This window comes from Astyanax mexicanus, chromosome 11 (assembly GCF_023375975.1).
Source record: "Astyanax mexicanus isolate ESR-SI-001 chromosome 11, AstMex3_surface, whole genome shotgun sequence".
NCBI classification, from domain to species: domain Eukaryota; kingdom Metazoa; phylum Chordata; class Actinopteri; order Characiformes; family Acestrorhamphidae; genus Astyanax; species Astyanax mexicanus.
This window is the reverse complement of record NC_064418.1, coordinates 26,269,154-26,285,825: the sequence shown is the minus strand read 5'-3', so window position 1 is coordinate 26,285,825 and position 16,672 is coordinate 26,269,154. Positions and strand designations below refer to the sequence as shown.

The 16,672-nt window shown below is 37.0% G+C and overlaps 1 protein-coding gene and 1 long non-coding RNA gene across 2 annotated transcripts; both read left to right on the top strand.

Moving 5' to 3' along the window:
• The first annotated feature begins 195 nt into the window (after positions 1-195).
• LOC125804950 (uncharacterized) lies at positions 196-547 on the top strand. The gene is made up of 2 exons (XR_007441170.1): positions 196-277; positions 359-547. It is a non-coding gene; the product is annotated as an uncharacterized LOC125804950 (long non-coding RNA).
• A 2,032-nt stretch (positions 548-2,579) lies between these two features.
• On the top strand, positions 2,580-3,647 carry LOC125804974 (putative nuclease HARBI1). The gene is made up of 3 exons (XM_049485106.1): positions 2,580-2,583; positions 2,720-3,131; positions 3,221-3,647. The coding sequence occupies exons 1-3, from the start codon at positions 2,580-2,582 to the stop codon at positions 3,645-3,647; spliced, it is 843 nt and encodes a 280-aa protein (XP_049341063.1).
• The last annotated feature ends 13,025 nt before the right edge of the window (positions 3,648-16,672 follow it).

The following is a 16,672-nucleotide window of genomic DNA, read 5'->3' as shown; positions in this document are numbered from 1 at the left end:
ACATTGTTGGACAACAATCATTCCGGGCCCGGGCACATTTCGAGTGGCTTGACAGTAAGCATGATATTTCAGTACAGTTAAGATATTTGTTTTCCTTTTAGAAAAGGAATTATACTCACTGATTTTATAATCATTTTAAAAATCTTGATTTTTTTTAAACCTACAGGTATAGTGCCATGAAAACATTACAGTGCTGCATATAAAGACGAGTTTCGCAGGATGTATGAACTGCAGTGCTGCCAGAACTGTCAAGAAATTTATAAAGACTGCATACCGGGTATGTTTGTTCTATATACATTTTGATAATTTGTCCTGAGGTCAGAAATTGGTAAGCCAATAGATTTAGGGTATATTACAGGCTACGTTGGGCGTGGGAGACGAGGGGAGCTTGTGGCATTTTACAGCGAAAACGAGCACCCTGCATTCTGCAGCCAGTTCTGCAGCCAGCTTTACGAGGATCTGGGTGTGTGAGTGGCTGTGTGTGTGATTGGCTGGGTGTGTGATTGGCTGGGTGTTACATTTTTAAATAAAGACTTTTGTATTTGTTCCCTTGTGTTGTGTGAGTGGCTGGGTGTTACATTTTTAAATAAAGACTTTTGTATTTATTCCCTTGTGTTTGACCAAAGCATGTAACCAAACATTTTAAAGGCTTGTGTGCCAATAAATGCCAATAAAGATATTGTATTTGATTGGACAAAGTGTTTGTAAATGGAGTTTATTTCTCTGGGAACTACTGTCAGCCATACAAAATTGGGAGAGGAGAAGCAGGAGAGGGATATTATTATTATTATTATTATTATTATTATTATTATTATTATTATTATTGTTGACAAAATATTTATGTATACATATGAGATTTTACTTTATGAAACCACAGCATTTCATATATTGTACTCTATTGTTATACACTATCCAGCATAACATTATCACCACCTGCTTGTTTCTGCTTTTATTGTCCTTTTTTAGTTGCATAATGGTTTACTGGTGTATAATATACAATAGGTATAAAACACTGTTCACTCTATTAGACACTTCTACCTACATCGGCTTTACATTGTGATTGAAAAGTCAGAGCCAGAATCTTTAAATCTGTTGCTGCACAGTTTGTTGCAAATCTGCAAATTCTTCATCAGTGCCCATGGGATGCTGCCTACTTGATGCTGAACACAGGATGCTGCCCACGTGATGCTGGTTGATGGAGCATTTCCTGTCCAGTAGTGACAATGAGGTGTTTAAATTCTTCAGAGGCACTACTTTGTCGGATCCACTCACACCAGCACAACTCTCAACACCACCATGTCAGTGTCACTGTAGTGTTACGAATAACCAACAAGCCACATAATAGCTGCTCTGTGGTGGTCCTAAAGTGTATGCTATACAGTGCAGCTTTGTCATTCTCATCTGAAATATTTTCAGCACCCTGTTGACAGTGAAGATGCAGAATGACTTCTAATAGCATTATTAGATATTAGCTATGACCATGACACAAATAGCCTTCCCCCTGCTGAGGGGGTGATAAGAAGCACTATCTGTAAAAATTAATAATAGAGCATTACAGCACAGAGAACAGCTGTGATCTAACAATCAAACACTTTAACAATCAGATGCACCATTTGACCAGCCTCTGCAAGTGCAAAGCTATTATTGATAATGTACCCTTTATTTCATCTGGAACATTCCCAAAAACTTTATATCATAAGTAAATAATGATTCATATGATAATCAATAATTCAGGAGATATTTACCACATTTAAATCTAAAAGAAATGTATAAAATCTACACACTCTGGCAACTAGTTTAACTAATTTAAATGTGAGCATTAATGCAGTGAAATAATACCTAACTCTGCTGGTGAGTGGGACAGATTAATGTATAATGTATTGTGATATACAGGACAGAGGCAATTGATCTTTTGGAAGCAGCAAACAGCTGTATGAAATGATTTGCTTATTGTATAAAATAAATGAGAAATGGCACATGTGATGAAACTGTCTTTCATCAAGACCACCCCAGAAAAAGAAGAGCATGAGCTCCCTCTGTTGCACAGAATGAGTTACCAGCCTCAGAAACCACAAGTTAGTAGCATGCCATATAAGAAATAATAATAAAAAAAATCATACACTTTTAAGTTTACATGATTCCTTGTGTATTCCTTTATTTACAATGTAGAACCCAAAATAAATGAGAAAGTGTTTCCAAACTTTTGGCTGGTACTGTATATATAGCCTATTTTTTGTGTAATCTGTGCATCACACTACAGCATTTGTATGTCGCAGAAAAGAACAGGCCTAAAAAGTAAACATTACAAATTAACCAACAAACACACACACACACACACACACACACACACACACATATATCTATATATATATATATATATATATATATATGTTAATACAGCCATTGACTGTAATTATTTAGTTAAGTAGTTATTATTTGTGCAGTGCTAAGCAGTCTTCTGTAAAAGTCTGTCACAGTACTTATACATATGTGTTTTTACAAATTTACTATATATATATAAGGCTACGCGGTGGAACTTCTCACAAGAATTGGTAAATTTAGTGCAACATCGGCGTTATATGCGTATTTCACGTGGCACACAGTGTTTCTTGAACAAACAGGTAGGGGGATTGGCGTACGAGAGCACATGTGGGCGGTGTTAGATATGGGCGGAGTTGGATGTGGGCGGAGTTGGATGTCCAACTCCGCCTTCCTACAGGCTGCAGCGAGACGTACTTGGCCGCATTAAGGCAGGAGACTGACCATGGGTGGAGCCGAGACATCGAGGTGCTGGTGTTCCTGTACTGGCTGGCACACGCAGCATCCTACCGCGTGGTCTCCCGGGCCTTTGCGATCCCCAGGTCATCTGTGCACGACATTGTGCACAGAGTGAGCAAAGATGTCAGTGAGATCATCAAAAGGGTCATCACTCTGCCAACTGGTGATGATCTGGAGGTGATAGGAGCAGGGTTTGCTCACTTGGCCGGATCTCCAGCCTTCACAGTGGCAGTGGGTGCCATTGACGGGTGCCACATCCGCATAAAACCCCCATCAGCCAACGCACAGTGCTACCTCAACAGGAAGCTTTTCCACTCCGTCCAGCTGCAAGCCATCTGTGACCACCAGGGAAAGTTTTTAGACATTTTTGTTGGGTATCCTGGCTCTGTGCACGATGCAAGGATTTTAAAGAACAGCCCCTTGTATACCCACCTGCGGGAAGATGCATCCTTGGGGATGGGGGTTATCCGTGCATCAGCACGCCCATCAAGCTCCTGACCCCGTATCGAGAGCCTGTACAGAACCCTGTACAGGCTCGCTTTAACCGCAAGCTCTCTCGGGCCCGGTGCGTCATTGAAAGAGCATTTGGGATGCTGAAGACACGCTGGCGCTCCATTTTCTTCAAGGCCCTTGAGGTGAGCCCTGTCTTCGCCCCAGAGGTCGTGGCATGTTGCGCAGTGCTCCACAACCTGTGCATTGCTCATGGTGACATCATTGAGCCAGATGTTCCAGAGGAGGAGGATGCTCATGCCCCAGAGCCTGCACAAACAGAGGAAAGATCAGGAAACGAGGCACGGGAGAACCTGGCTGCAGCTGTCTCTGCACCCCAGATGGCCGTACCAGCTCTTCTTGAGCATGATTATCTTTAGAGTTGGAATTGGAATAAATACTACATTGTCAATTATAGACTGGGGTGAGTAAACTTTAAATGTCCTTCTTTACAGTTAGAATACTAACATTCTTCTATAATATGCAAATATGCCGTTTCTCAAGACACAATAATACCACTGGACGTGCAAACTGATTTTTAAATGTTTATTTTTTAACAAGAATCCCCAATATTTGCAAGAATCTTTCTTCCCTCTCTCTCTCCTCTCTATCTCTCCTTTCTTCCCTTATTCTCGCTTCTGTCTCTCTCCTTTCCTCTCTCTCTCTGGCCTCTCGATCTCTCCTTTCCTCTCTTGTCTCTTGCTCTCGCCTTTCCTCGCGCTCAATTCTTTCCCTCTCTCTTCTTTCCTCTCTCTCCTCAGCCTCTTGCCATCGCCTCTCCTCTCTCTCTGCTGCCTCTCGCTCTCTCTCATTTTCCCTCTCTTCCATCTCCTTTAAAAAAACTATGAGGTCGGTCTCCCTCTGCCTTTTCCTGCCTGGGGTCTGGTTGTCTCCTGGCCTACAAGAGGGTGTTGAAGCTTCAGCAGCACCCTGGCCAGATGAGGCAATAAGGGTGGGTGGGCTAATTGATGGCCTCCCACCTATTGCCTCATCCATGGCGGTATACCATTTCCAGGATGCTGCTGTTGCTTCACCACCCTCAGTACTCACCCCAGTAGGGGGGCACCTGAGTTCCTACAAAATTAATAACAGTAAAAAAGAAAATAACCTGTGTTACAATGAAATATTCACTAATATTGTTGTTGTATATCTTACAAAGAAAAATGTTTACCTTGTACTTTTGTTTTAGGTTCTCCCATTTCTTCTTTACGAAGACAGGGGTCACCTTCCCTTTCAACTTTTTCTCCAACACGAAGGCTCTATAAACATAATGCACACAACAATTATTACTACAGTCCACACACTGCTTTCAATAAGCAAACGTTTAATACTACAACATTACCACATACACTACAACACATTTAACAGACAATTGTGAGTGTACATTTTGTACAGACAACATTGGGTAATTTGCTGTAAAACATATCTAAAGTTAGGTTAAATAAACAGTTACTTACTTATTACTAGCTACTAAGGTGAATCCACCAACTTCATCACAATTGTATGACAGCTAAGCTAGGCAGCCAAGATGTAAACTAAAATGAAAATGCTAAGATAGCCAGCTAGATTAGCCATCCAACTTCATTTAACATTACTTTATATAGCTAACTACCTAACTAGTTAAACAACGTAACCTGCAAACCACTTACAAGTACATTTGTAGCCAAATTAATTCAGCAATACTTTAAATTACAGAAAAACAGTTCAGGAAACTAGCTAACCTAGATACTTCAGAATGAGCCATTAAGCCACGTTGAACGGTGTGCTAGCGAGATTAATAGAGGTACTAAAACACAAAATTCAAAACTACATTCAGAAGAGAACAAACAAATCTAGTTAGCGTTAGCTAGCTAACACCAGCGGTAGCTAATCCCGCACGTTTAGCCCACACAAACGCTCAACTTACTCGACTCTGTGATCCTAGGTAACTGAAATAGCGCTACATTTCTTTACTAACAATACAACATTAAGCTAGCTAGGTTAGCTTGGCTGGCTAACTAGTTAGCGAGCGAGCTAGCATGACTATCTTAGCTCGTACTGACGGCTAGCCTTAAACACTTGCAAGTTAGCGTTAGCGAAGTTAATAAATTAAAAATCAAATAAAATATGCGTATCGTTCTTCACAAAATTACTCATAGCGTTACTTTGGGTACTTAAATGGTGATATTTTTTATTATTCCGATTACATTCTACTTACACTTGTAAAGACCCGCGTCGCCGCTGTCCGCCATCTTCAACCTCTGCTTCACTTCCGCCGCCCCCCTTGGAACTCTGGGAAATATGAGCGGGTGAAGTGTGCAGGGCTTGCATACTTCAAAATCTGTCCCGGTGCAGTACGTCATCCGGGAACTTTTCGCGTACTTAAACTCGCATACTGCGCATTCGGACACACTACCCCATCTCGCATACTGCTTTTGCGTACTGTTTAGTATGGAAGTATGCGATTTCGGACGCAGCCTGAGCCTGTAGCCCGTGGCATGGCTGTAGCTCTGATTGAGTGAAGAGAGAGCGGGGCTTGTTGTGCTGCTGCTGCTGCAGCTCCGGCTAGTGGTTGGATGAGGAACTGCAGCTTCCTGTAAGCGAGCAGTTTCACCGGTCATCCACACACAGCTCTGATAAACTGCTTAACCCTAAACTCCTGAATCAGACTGGCTAAAATCAGAAGAACATCTGCCGATCGCCGATACAGTATTTTAGCTGATAATCGGCTGATACCGATACACTGCCGATCGATCGTTCCATCTCTAGTTATTTGGTTTATGTGTGTGTTTTAAGAATGAGGGCCCCTTGTTTATATTTTGCCTAGGGCCCAAAAATGGCTAGATCCGCCCCTGCACAGCTGTATTGCTTTTCAACATCTGTTCACTCATTGCTTAGGCCCAAATCTCACCTGTAAGGTCAGCCATGAGCTGCCGATTGTTTTCTTTTGCTTCATTTACAGTGAAAATGTGTAGATCATGTATTATGAGGGCAGATTGAGGAATGCCATTTGCAGATTTATGTGTAAATGGTAAACAAGAAACCAAGGTTTAGTTCCTTCTTGAGTTTAGATTTCAAGGTTCAGTATCTATAAAAACAAATAAAAATAAATTAATATTAAATCTGTACAAACAGTAAGTTAATCCATCTTCTTTTGTCCATTTGTTTTCCTCCTTTTTTAGCACTGTGTGGACATGTCAAATTCGATCTTTTCAAATCTAATTGGAGTCACTTTCTTATGTGGCCCTAAACCAGATTCAACAGATACAACCAGATACCAGAAAACACTGCACTGATTTTGGACTTGATATAACACAGTGGCTCAACACCAGCAGATGACATGGCTCTCCAAACCATCACTGATCATCAGAAAATTGTTCATTTTGTTTGGAAATCAAGGGACCAGAATCTGAAGAAAGAGTGAAGAGACACTCTAGTTGCGAGATATTTGCACACCTGTGTTTTATCAAATGTTTACTATGTTTGCTATTTCTGTTATTTGATCCCTTGCCTGCTTTTTTTACTATGATTTTGCCTTGTTTTTTGGTCTAAATAAATCTGCATTGCATTTGCATCCAAACTGCTTTGGTTGGTTCTTATACCCAGTGTCACATGCTTGTCCTGTCCCTTGTCAGCCTCCATGTTCTTCCCTTCCTTTGTTTGTATTCAAAGCCATGTGCTCAGAGCACAGCTAATGAAATTCAGTTCCATTCAGTTTACTCATAATGGTTCTGTTTCAATTCAAGTACTGTTATGCCCCTAGTTTGGGGCGATTTTGGTGCTGTGTCACATCAATCAAGTTTTCATATAAAAGGATGCATTCTGCATTGTCATTATCCAGTCCAATTAATTCATTTAAAGACTGGGGCATATAATGCACAATATTAAGTCACCATCACTGTGAAACGTAATTTTCCCACATCCTGTATTTGTTACACTAAATGGTTTTAGATCTGCAAAAACGTATAGAACATGAAACTACTTATATTGTATTTATTGAAATAAAAAAGTGTAAAAACACATACTGATGTCTACATATAATATTTTCTTGATTTTGATCATTATTTACTATACAAAATTTTTTTGTGAACATTATTCAAAGTAACTAAAATCGCAGTTTTTAATATGCATTTATTCAAAATAGATTTGAGTTTAATCATACAGATATGCCATAGATGAAATGGATAAATAACTTATACAATCAGTTCTGACCACATACTATTTATGTATTTATTTGTTTATCATTATTATCAATATAAATCAAATCTAAAGTATTGATTCTTAGTAATTTTGTCTGCTTTTCCGTTCATGCTCACTAGATGTCACTGAAGCAGTGGGATTATCACAGTTATTGCTGAATTTATATCTTGATTTAACAGTGGTACAATTGCTGTGTATATTCAGATTATTGGTTAAAAAAAGCATAAAACTTGCTTTAGAAACTCACTACAAAGTTCAGTAACTATTTTAGATCCTTCACAAAGGTTTGATTTAAGATTTTTCAGAGTAGTCAAATGTATGTGTATGTCTAGTTATCTAGTCCCACTTACTAAATTGGGTTATATCAGTGTATTGTCTGAGTAACGAAGAGGGTAGTTACGTTTTCCACAGAGGGTTAGTTCATTTTATTTCTTTCAATAAAGAAAATTTGTTTTTAAAAGTATTTCATGATAAATATCCATCAAATGTAATAAATACGGAACTAATGAAAGTACAATTTGTGGAAATATGTAAATAAATCTGGAATGCCCTTAAATGGGCCTTGTGTACCACAGAATCCCATCTGTGTTTTAATAACCAACTACTTGTTTTATTTCTGCATAAACCGTGATTTAACAAAGGTAAAAATATGTTTAATTAACATTAATAAACATTTCCTTCCATTTGTTTTGTTATTTGTGTATTAGTAATGTTTAGTGAGCTTGTTAAGGTCTGCAGTGTGAAGAAATACATGTACACATAAAATACACAAAATTTAATCAATTAATTTGGAATTTTTATTTCTTGTATACATAGAAAACAAATGGATATACATTTTTTCCATATTTATTTTGTGTTTTTTCTATATAGCAAAAAATGCAGTTGCACATTTATGACAAAGACAAAATGAACATAATACACAGGATAAACTGTTTACTTGATACCTCAACTTTTTTTTGTTTGTTTGATTGTTTAATTTATTTTAAATAAAGAAAGCCTATACAAAACAGTGGATGTTCACCAACATCATAATCATCATCATCATCATTATCTTTATCATAATCATCAATGGGACTACAAAAGATATCTTGCAGACTCTTCCTTCACAGAGGAGAGAAATATGACCAAGCATTGATTTAAACTGCAATAATTAAATTAAATTAGGGATGCACTGATGTGGGAATTCTGGGCTGATTCTGATAGGTATTACACATGTATATATCTGCCGATGTCAGTGTTGACATACACATTTATAACTGACGGAGAGACTAAACAGCCCAGGTATAACTTTAAAACTAATACAAATAAATAAAAATGAACTTACATGAATGTAATTTAAAGTATCAGTCAATACTGATATAATTCCTATATCATTGTGCATCCCTAGTTTAAATATCAGTCAGTCTAGTGGTAACTGAGGTAGTACACTGATTTATTCATTAATCATCAAACCCGCTTAATCCATTGCTGGTCTTGGTGAGCTGGAGAATATCCCGGTAGTCATGTGGAGAGAATGCAAGATACATCGCCAATCCATCGCAGGGCTATGCTGATTCAGAAACGGAAATGATATTTACAGCTTTTGATTGAAACCACAGTAGACCGTTAACCACAGTGCACTATTATACTGTGCAGGAAGGTTATACAGTTCATTTTGCACTTCAGAATATGTGTAAATTCCCCTGTGTGAATCTGTGAACAGGCCTCTTCAGATTTAATTTAGCTAAAGTATGCACATTACCAGCGCTTCCCATCCCTACCAGTTGATAATGAAAAAGTCGTTGTCAGTTAGCTGTCACTCAACTGCTCAAAAGTTCCAAAACGTTCATAACCTGCAGGTGGGTTTATAGGGCCTACATTGTTTCGTATTTGGATCAGTTTGGCCTGTACTTTGTGTTCAGCTCTGGTCTTGGCCAGTTCCCTAAGTTCCTTTCTCAGCTCGTTGTCAGCCTCTTCCAGTAGATATTCAGCATAGAGAACCTTAATATAGAACATGTGCATTTGTCGTTTTGAGCACCATAGGACAAACACCCATGCAAGCAACAGCCAACAAAGGAGAATCAATCCAGTGACCTTAAAAGAAATGTATGCAATGAGAAAGCATAATTAGTATCTTAAACATAAGCTTAATATTAAATCATATACATATTAGTTACATCCTGACATGAATAAAAAAAAAATAAGTAAGTTCAATACTTACGAGTGACAGACTTTGCCAGTGTCTTATATCTGCAAACTCGTCAGCTGTAGGTTCCTGTTTACACGCTGGCTGCTCACTTCTGACTGTGATGTTCAGCGATGTTGTTTGAAGACACACCAAGTAGTCTCCGTCTATCAGTACTATTACAATCCATATTAAACCCACAGTGACAGCTTTTAGAAAGCGCTTCAGAACTACAACAATGTAAGTGAACCATTGCTCATGTTCACAAATCCCCAAAAGTGTGTTGTCCATGACCATCATAAATCCCAAAAAAATGAAGAACGGCACATATATGTAAAGTGCGCAGAACCATGTATTTTCATTAGGGTCACACGGACAAACAAACCCCTCTTTCAGCAAATAACAGAAGGTAACAAACAAGAAGACAACAGCAAATGATGCTAGCGCATTTGCTATGGCTTTAGCATTGAAGTGTAGAGGCGCCATAGTTGCTGCTCAGACTGTGTCTTGCCACCTGCTATATGAAAGTGAGTTTGTTGTGAGTCAGTCGAGAGTATGAAAGCAAGATAGTAGAAGACGTCTGCTTATAAATAAAGGAGGAGGCGTCACAACTGTGTGGTTTTACCCCCAGAAGTGTGCTACATCCTGTTTTCAGTGTAGGTAGTTGATTGTTGCTTCTTGGTTATCTTGTTGTCTTTAGATTTCAGTGTCTTTTATGTTTTCTATGATATTCATTAAGTTTTATTTGCTCAACTTTTTATTTAATAATATAAATCCTTTTCTGCATTTCAGACTTGCAACACATTCCAAACAAAAGTTGGGACGGTATTTTTTATGCATTTAGCACTTTATAATGTTGCCATTTCATCTCACATCACACAAAATATGTTACACTGAGGATACCAAGCTATGATTTTTTTTTGTTTGTTTTATGTGTTATTTTGCCCCATTCATCCTGCAAACACATACGATGTGCAACACTATAATGTATTTTTCTTTATTTTATTATTATTATTTTGGGTTGAAAGTTCTCCACATATTTTGCACTTTTACAGCTCAGAACTGCAGCCATGCCTTTGTAGTGTGTGCTGCTGCATGTAAGGCATGACCTGAGGGCAGCATATATTGCTCATAAGATCATAATGTATTTTCAGATCTTAATGTATTTTCAGTGTTAATGCTGCATCACAGAACTGTACTGACACACCCCAATACCATGACTGACTCTGAATTCTTGACTTGTTGTTGATGCTGATGCTCCTTTTCATGTTTGGTTAGAAGCACATGGCATCCACTTCTTACAAAAAGATTTGGTATACAGATTTATCTGACTGCAATACGCATTTCCACTGTGTGACGGCCCATCTCAGACGCCTCAACTGCATTCTGGACATGGTTAATTTTTTTCACCTTATGACTAGCCCTACATTTCCTCCATCCCAACTGTTTGGGAATATGTTGCAGGTCTGAAACGCAAGAATTCATGTATATTAAGAAATTAAAGGTACTTGAGTAACACTGTACTGCTAGTTTTAGTGTTTTCCTGCTGTAACACACCCAGCCAGTGACGTGCAGACGCTATGGCCCAATGTGCTTGGGCAACTGCCCTTTTGCCGTCCTTGGCTGATATTGCCCTTCAGAGGAAGGGGAAAAAATAATATAGGCAAATATGATTTTATATTTCAACAAGATTTTCTTATAATTCGTAATTTTGATTGAAGTTTCGTAAAACAAAGTTTTCAGAGTCAATCATTCAGATTCAGACACCTCGAGAGAAAAAGGGAGGGGCGCAGGTGTAGCGGGGGTGCCCTTTCTTCAGGTTAGAGCAACTGCCCTTCAAGATTCCTGTGCACGTCCAGGAACCCAGCTTGCCTAAGTGAGTGCAGTAAGTTCAGTAGTTGGATCAGCTGGGCTGTGATATGCTGTAAAAATATGACCGGAGTTCACTACGTTACGCTAAAGTGAGTCCACTGTGCTGTGACGTCAGTTTAATGCCCTGTAGCATTAGTGTAAAGCTAGCATTATTTTAATTGCGACACTTAAATAATCTTCTTATCCAGAGGATCCAGTGATGTTCAGCTAAAATATTTACATAATAAAAAGGAGTATTACCCCATAGTTCAGAAACTTTTAAACCACATAAAAAAAGTTTAAAACAGATTAACATCACACTTTTAAAATGGCCTTGACCTAACTTGAGCTAAAATCTGTGTGTTCGGAGTTGGCCCCATGCTAGGAAACCAACAATTATCTTTTAAATCTACTTCTTCTGCCAAAATGCTGAGTCAAATATTTAACCCAAATTCTGTCCAAAGCTATAGCTACCAAAAGTGTCTGGTTAAGGTGTTACTTGCAAGGGAATATTTGACCAATAATGTATCATTTTGACCTTGTGTTCATTTCACACAATTCTCCCCAAATAATTTAACTTATGCAGCAAATCATTAAAAAAATGCATTTTGTAAGTGGGTCATTCTAGCCTTTACAAATATATTCCACATAAAAACATGTAAGGGTTAAATTTTATTTATATTTTAAAAGCAATCCCCACAGTGATGTGTGAAGGGTGAGTGCCAGTTTTTGTATTATAACTGCAATAATGTACACATGACTATGAAATATATGACGTGTGGTGATGTAAATAAATGAATACCAAAAATATATTATAGAAAAATACAGAATAAGAACAGTTACTGCCCCGAAGAGTCACCCCTGTTATCACATACCAATAGATCTCTTTTGAATTAAAAATACACTGATGGCATTACTTAAGTTCTGTTTACCAATTTTCTGAAGATCTATGAAGTAAAGAACATAATAAGTCCACTACTCTTTTCAGTTCTTGAAAATGTTCTCATTTAATTCAAATGAACTCATATGAAAAATAATAGAATACTAGATTATATGTAACAAAGTTCAGCTGATATATCATGATTAACAACTAAAGTGCTTTGAGGATCATTTTGTTGTTGAAAATAAAAAAAACCTCCAAGATGTTACAAACCCTGATGTTAACTTAATTAGGTACCCACAATAAGGACATTAATGTACAAAAAAGGTAGAAAATAATTGAGCTGTCATTTATGCGTATTCACACAGACAATTAGTTACGTACTGTAGTAAAATAGTGTACGTTTAAATTTAAAACATTTTGCTATTCCAAAAGTGGATGTTTCTACTAGAATGACGCAACTCAACTCATAAAAACAGTAAAAAAAAAAAAAAAAGTTTTGTTTACCAATTTTCTGAAGATCTATGAAGTAAAGAACATAGTAAGTCCACTATTTTTTTCAGTTCTTTAAAATTTTCTCATATATCATGATTAACATGTGCTTTGAGGGTCAGTTTGTTGTTGAAAAAATCACTGAAAGCCCAACACTGACATGACATTCGTTCCCACGATGATGTGCATGTAAACATCTAACCACAACTGTATGTAGAGTAGGTGCATGCATGTGCTCTCATGGTATTGTGAAAAAAAGACGCTCTGTTTTCTTTGACTTTTACCTGTGGTTGGTTTGCACTGTGCCTCATACCAAGGTTTTTTTTGCCAATGCTGAATGTTCTCAAGATGTGGTCGAGGGCATATACTTTCTCAGGCAGAGGCACCGGACCTGTTTACAAGAATTTAACTAATTTCTCAGAATGTGTTAGAAACCAGACTTCACATCTGTACAATCAGCACGTACAGTGTGCAACAACAAAAAATTAAACCTGAAAAAAGAATGATTTTACAAAAAACGTTTCCTTTTCATGCAGGTCTGTAAATGTACCTTAAGTTTCCAATTTGGAAAGGTATGTTGTGAATTAAAAAATATAACCTATATAAAAAGGGAAACCAATTGGTCATCATTCCTTATTAAGTGAAATGTCTTGTTTTCTCTTGTGTATTTTTAATTGCTCTTTAAGCAATCAAACATGTTTTATCTGATTACTCGATTAATCAAAACGATTTTTTCAGTAGAGTACTCGATTACTGAAATAATGGATAGCTACAGCCCTAGATCCAATAAAAAAACAATGTTGACAAAAAAAGGAATAACTGGAAAAAAAACCTATTTTATGAAAAAGAAAAATACAAAATGAGGAGGCTGCTCCAGTCCACTTTTAAGCAGCAAAAGCAGCAAAAGCCTTAGTCTATAATGATATACCTTCAGATTTTGTAAATAACTATTTGGTAATGTTAACATGTAAACTAACTGTGACTAACAGACACTCAGCTGAATGAAGCTGAAAATAGTAAGATATTTTGATTTTTTTCAGTACAGGGTTAAAAAAAGGGTTAGAATTCAGTAACTGTGAACCAACAAAGAGCAAATACCCTACACAAGCAAATGGGAAATTAGAGAAACATAATAAACTCACTTAAATTGACTAAAACTCACTCAGGAGTTAGGAATCGTGCACATCTTATCTTACCTGAATCTGGAGAAAATATATTTTAAGTTTTAACTAGTGTTAGGTGCCTGGTACTATTGGATCTTTACATTTTTTATGCATAGTACATGAATATGTGGGAGACTCCAACATTTTCCTGGAGAAGTGGGATGTCTGGAGTAGATTGGTTTAGGCCTAATTAGAGTCAGTGTATGCAGATAGGTTGCTATAGTACAGGGGTATTTAATTAGAATTCAGTTTGGTCCAGTAAGAGAAAATTTCATCAGTCTAAGGTCCGGACCGTCGCCAATGTTATGTGTTATAATTCAGTGTTTATTCTGTTTACTGAAGAAGCCTATAGTAGTTCTGTCAGTGTTTTATATCAACAACTGAAAGGCAAAACAAATTACACATACTAGTATATTTCAACAATATTTATTGTTAGAAATAGGCCTGTCACAATAATTACATTATCAACCTATCATAAAATAAATGGAAACACCATCAATAATTTAACATATCGAGTCTAATAATGGGAATCTGTATCTGTATCTGTAACTTTGTTTCAAAATGCTTTATTTATTGTATTTGAATTTATTTATATTACATTTAGACCTGCCTGTCATAATAATAATTTCATGAATGATAAATCGTACAATATATGGAGAAATGTTTGCTGAACTTGGCCAAAATATCAGCTTTTTTTTAAACAGTTTTAAAGTAGTTTTTAAAGTAGTTTTATTTTATTTAGTATTATTACTGTAGCAGACTTTATTATGTTGTGGGTAAAACTGATGTGGGGAGTTGCCAATGCTTTTTGTCCCCCGGGGGTTGCCTTAGTGTTGAGGTAGGGTTGTTTTGGGAGTAGAGAGAGCGCGCCTGCCAGCGAGGGTTTTTTTTTCTTGCTGAGGAGTTCTAAGCAGGTGGAATATTTTGCAGTAATGTCTCGGTTGTTTCTCTTTAATTCTTCCAAGTAACACCTCTCGGTTACATTACTGTTAATATGTTTTATAAAGGTAGTATTTTAATGTTTTTTTCTGGTGCGCACCATCTGTATTAGCTTTTCTCGCTTTATTCTCCCACTTCTCACCGCCTGCTTCGCCTGTGTGGCCTTGCGCGCTCGTATCTGCACAGATCTGATTTTACAACACACGTGATTGGTCTGTGAGTTTACTGCGCTGTAAAGCACGTAAACCATAAAGACAATAAACGTTCCGCCGCTTTAAATGAGCACTGTCAGAATTAAATCCTTCTCAGTAGTTGGACGTTGTCCAATCCGGACCCGGACCGCGGTCCGCCTATTAGTGACCCCTGCTATAGTAGAACAGATATATACTTCTAAACCTTTTACAGCTTATCTCAGGATCATCAAATCCATTTAACACAGTCAGTACTCACAGTTATAGTTCAAGTGTAAAGTTTATTAAAACAGCTTTCTGTAATACTCTACAGTACATTTAATAAACATAAATGTATTAATTCCAGTATACATCATTCTGTCAGAAAAACATACAAATACAGACATCATACCATTGCTGTCTTGCCAAAAACTTTACAGAAGCATAAAATAAATAGCAACTTTTTGTGGAATTCATATACAGTTCAGATGAAATTTATATTTTTTACATTCCTGTTGTTAATTTCCTCCTTATAATACAAATGAAAATAAACTGTCACATTTACATTATATATATATATATATATATATATATATATATATATATATATATATATATATATATATATATAAAGAAAATACAGCGTATACATGTGAAGCCTTTAAAGACATACAATAAAAATGTATTTATACTGTAGACCACAATATCTAATTGTATTTATTACCTACAAATTAAATATAAAAATGTTTGAAATTTAAAAAAGACCCAATATGTACATTACAATGACATCTGCTTTCTAGAATTTCAAGTTTCCTACTGTATAAAATTGAACAGATGGTTGTCAGGTTGTGTTCAGTTTGTGGTTGGTCAGGATTTGGAGGTTGTTGAGACTGTAGAGACTTAATCATCTTCTGTGAGTAGGGACTGTTCTTCAGGATTTGCAGTGGGAACTGCATGCTGTTCTGGTAGGCCAACAGATTCTTTAATTTTACACAGTTTTTTGTTTGCAGCAGCTGTTGCCTTACCTTTCACCAGTTCTTTCATTTTACTTTTTAGAAAGTGGTCGGTCTCCTCCAGTACATGTTCTTCATAGAGAACCTTATTTTGGCAACAACCTAAGGCAATTGTCCAACAGACTATCACTACCAACAGCAGTGCCAGTCCAGTGACCTGAAAGAGTTTGTGTGTAAATAAAAACATTCTTTAACAACATTAAGCTAATAGCTAGTTACTGAATGAATGAATGTATCCCTATCCCAACATTTTACTATGCAATTATTTTATTCTTTTAGCTAAAATATGTTGCTCATAAGAGACATTATTTACTAGAATACTTACACGTGAAATAAATGTTATCCGTAAGACAGCTTCAGTTTCCTCAGTGGTAGGATTCTTCTTGCAAACTGGTTGTTCTGTAGTGTGTGTTATGTTTCGTGAAGTTGTAATAAAGCACACTAGGAAGTCTCCATCTATAAATGCTGTTATGACCCATAGTAAGCCCACAGTGATGGCTCTAAAAATCCGTGCACTACAAGAACGACTGCAACAACTCTCCAAAAGAACTTTA

Coding starts and splice junctions, on each gene's coding strand:
- LOC125804974 (XM_049485106.1), top strand. Junction 3,132..3,220: donor ATCTGTGACCACCAGGGAAA/GTTTTTAGACAT, acceptor ACCTGCGGGAAG/ATGCATCCTTGGGGATGGGG.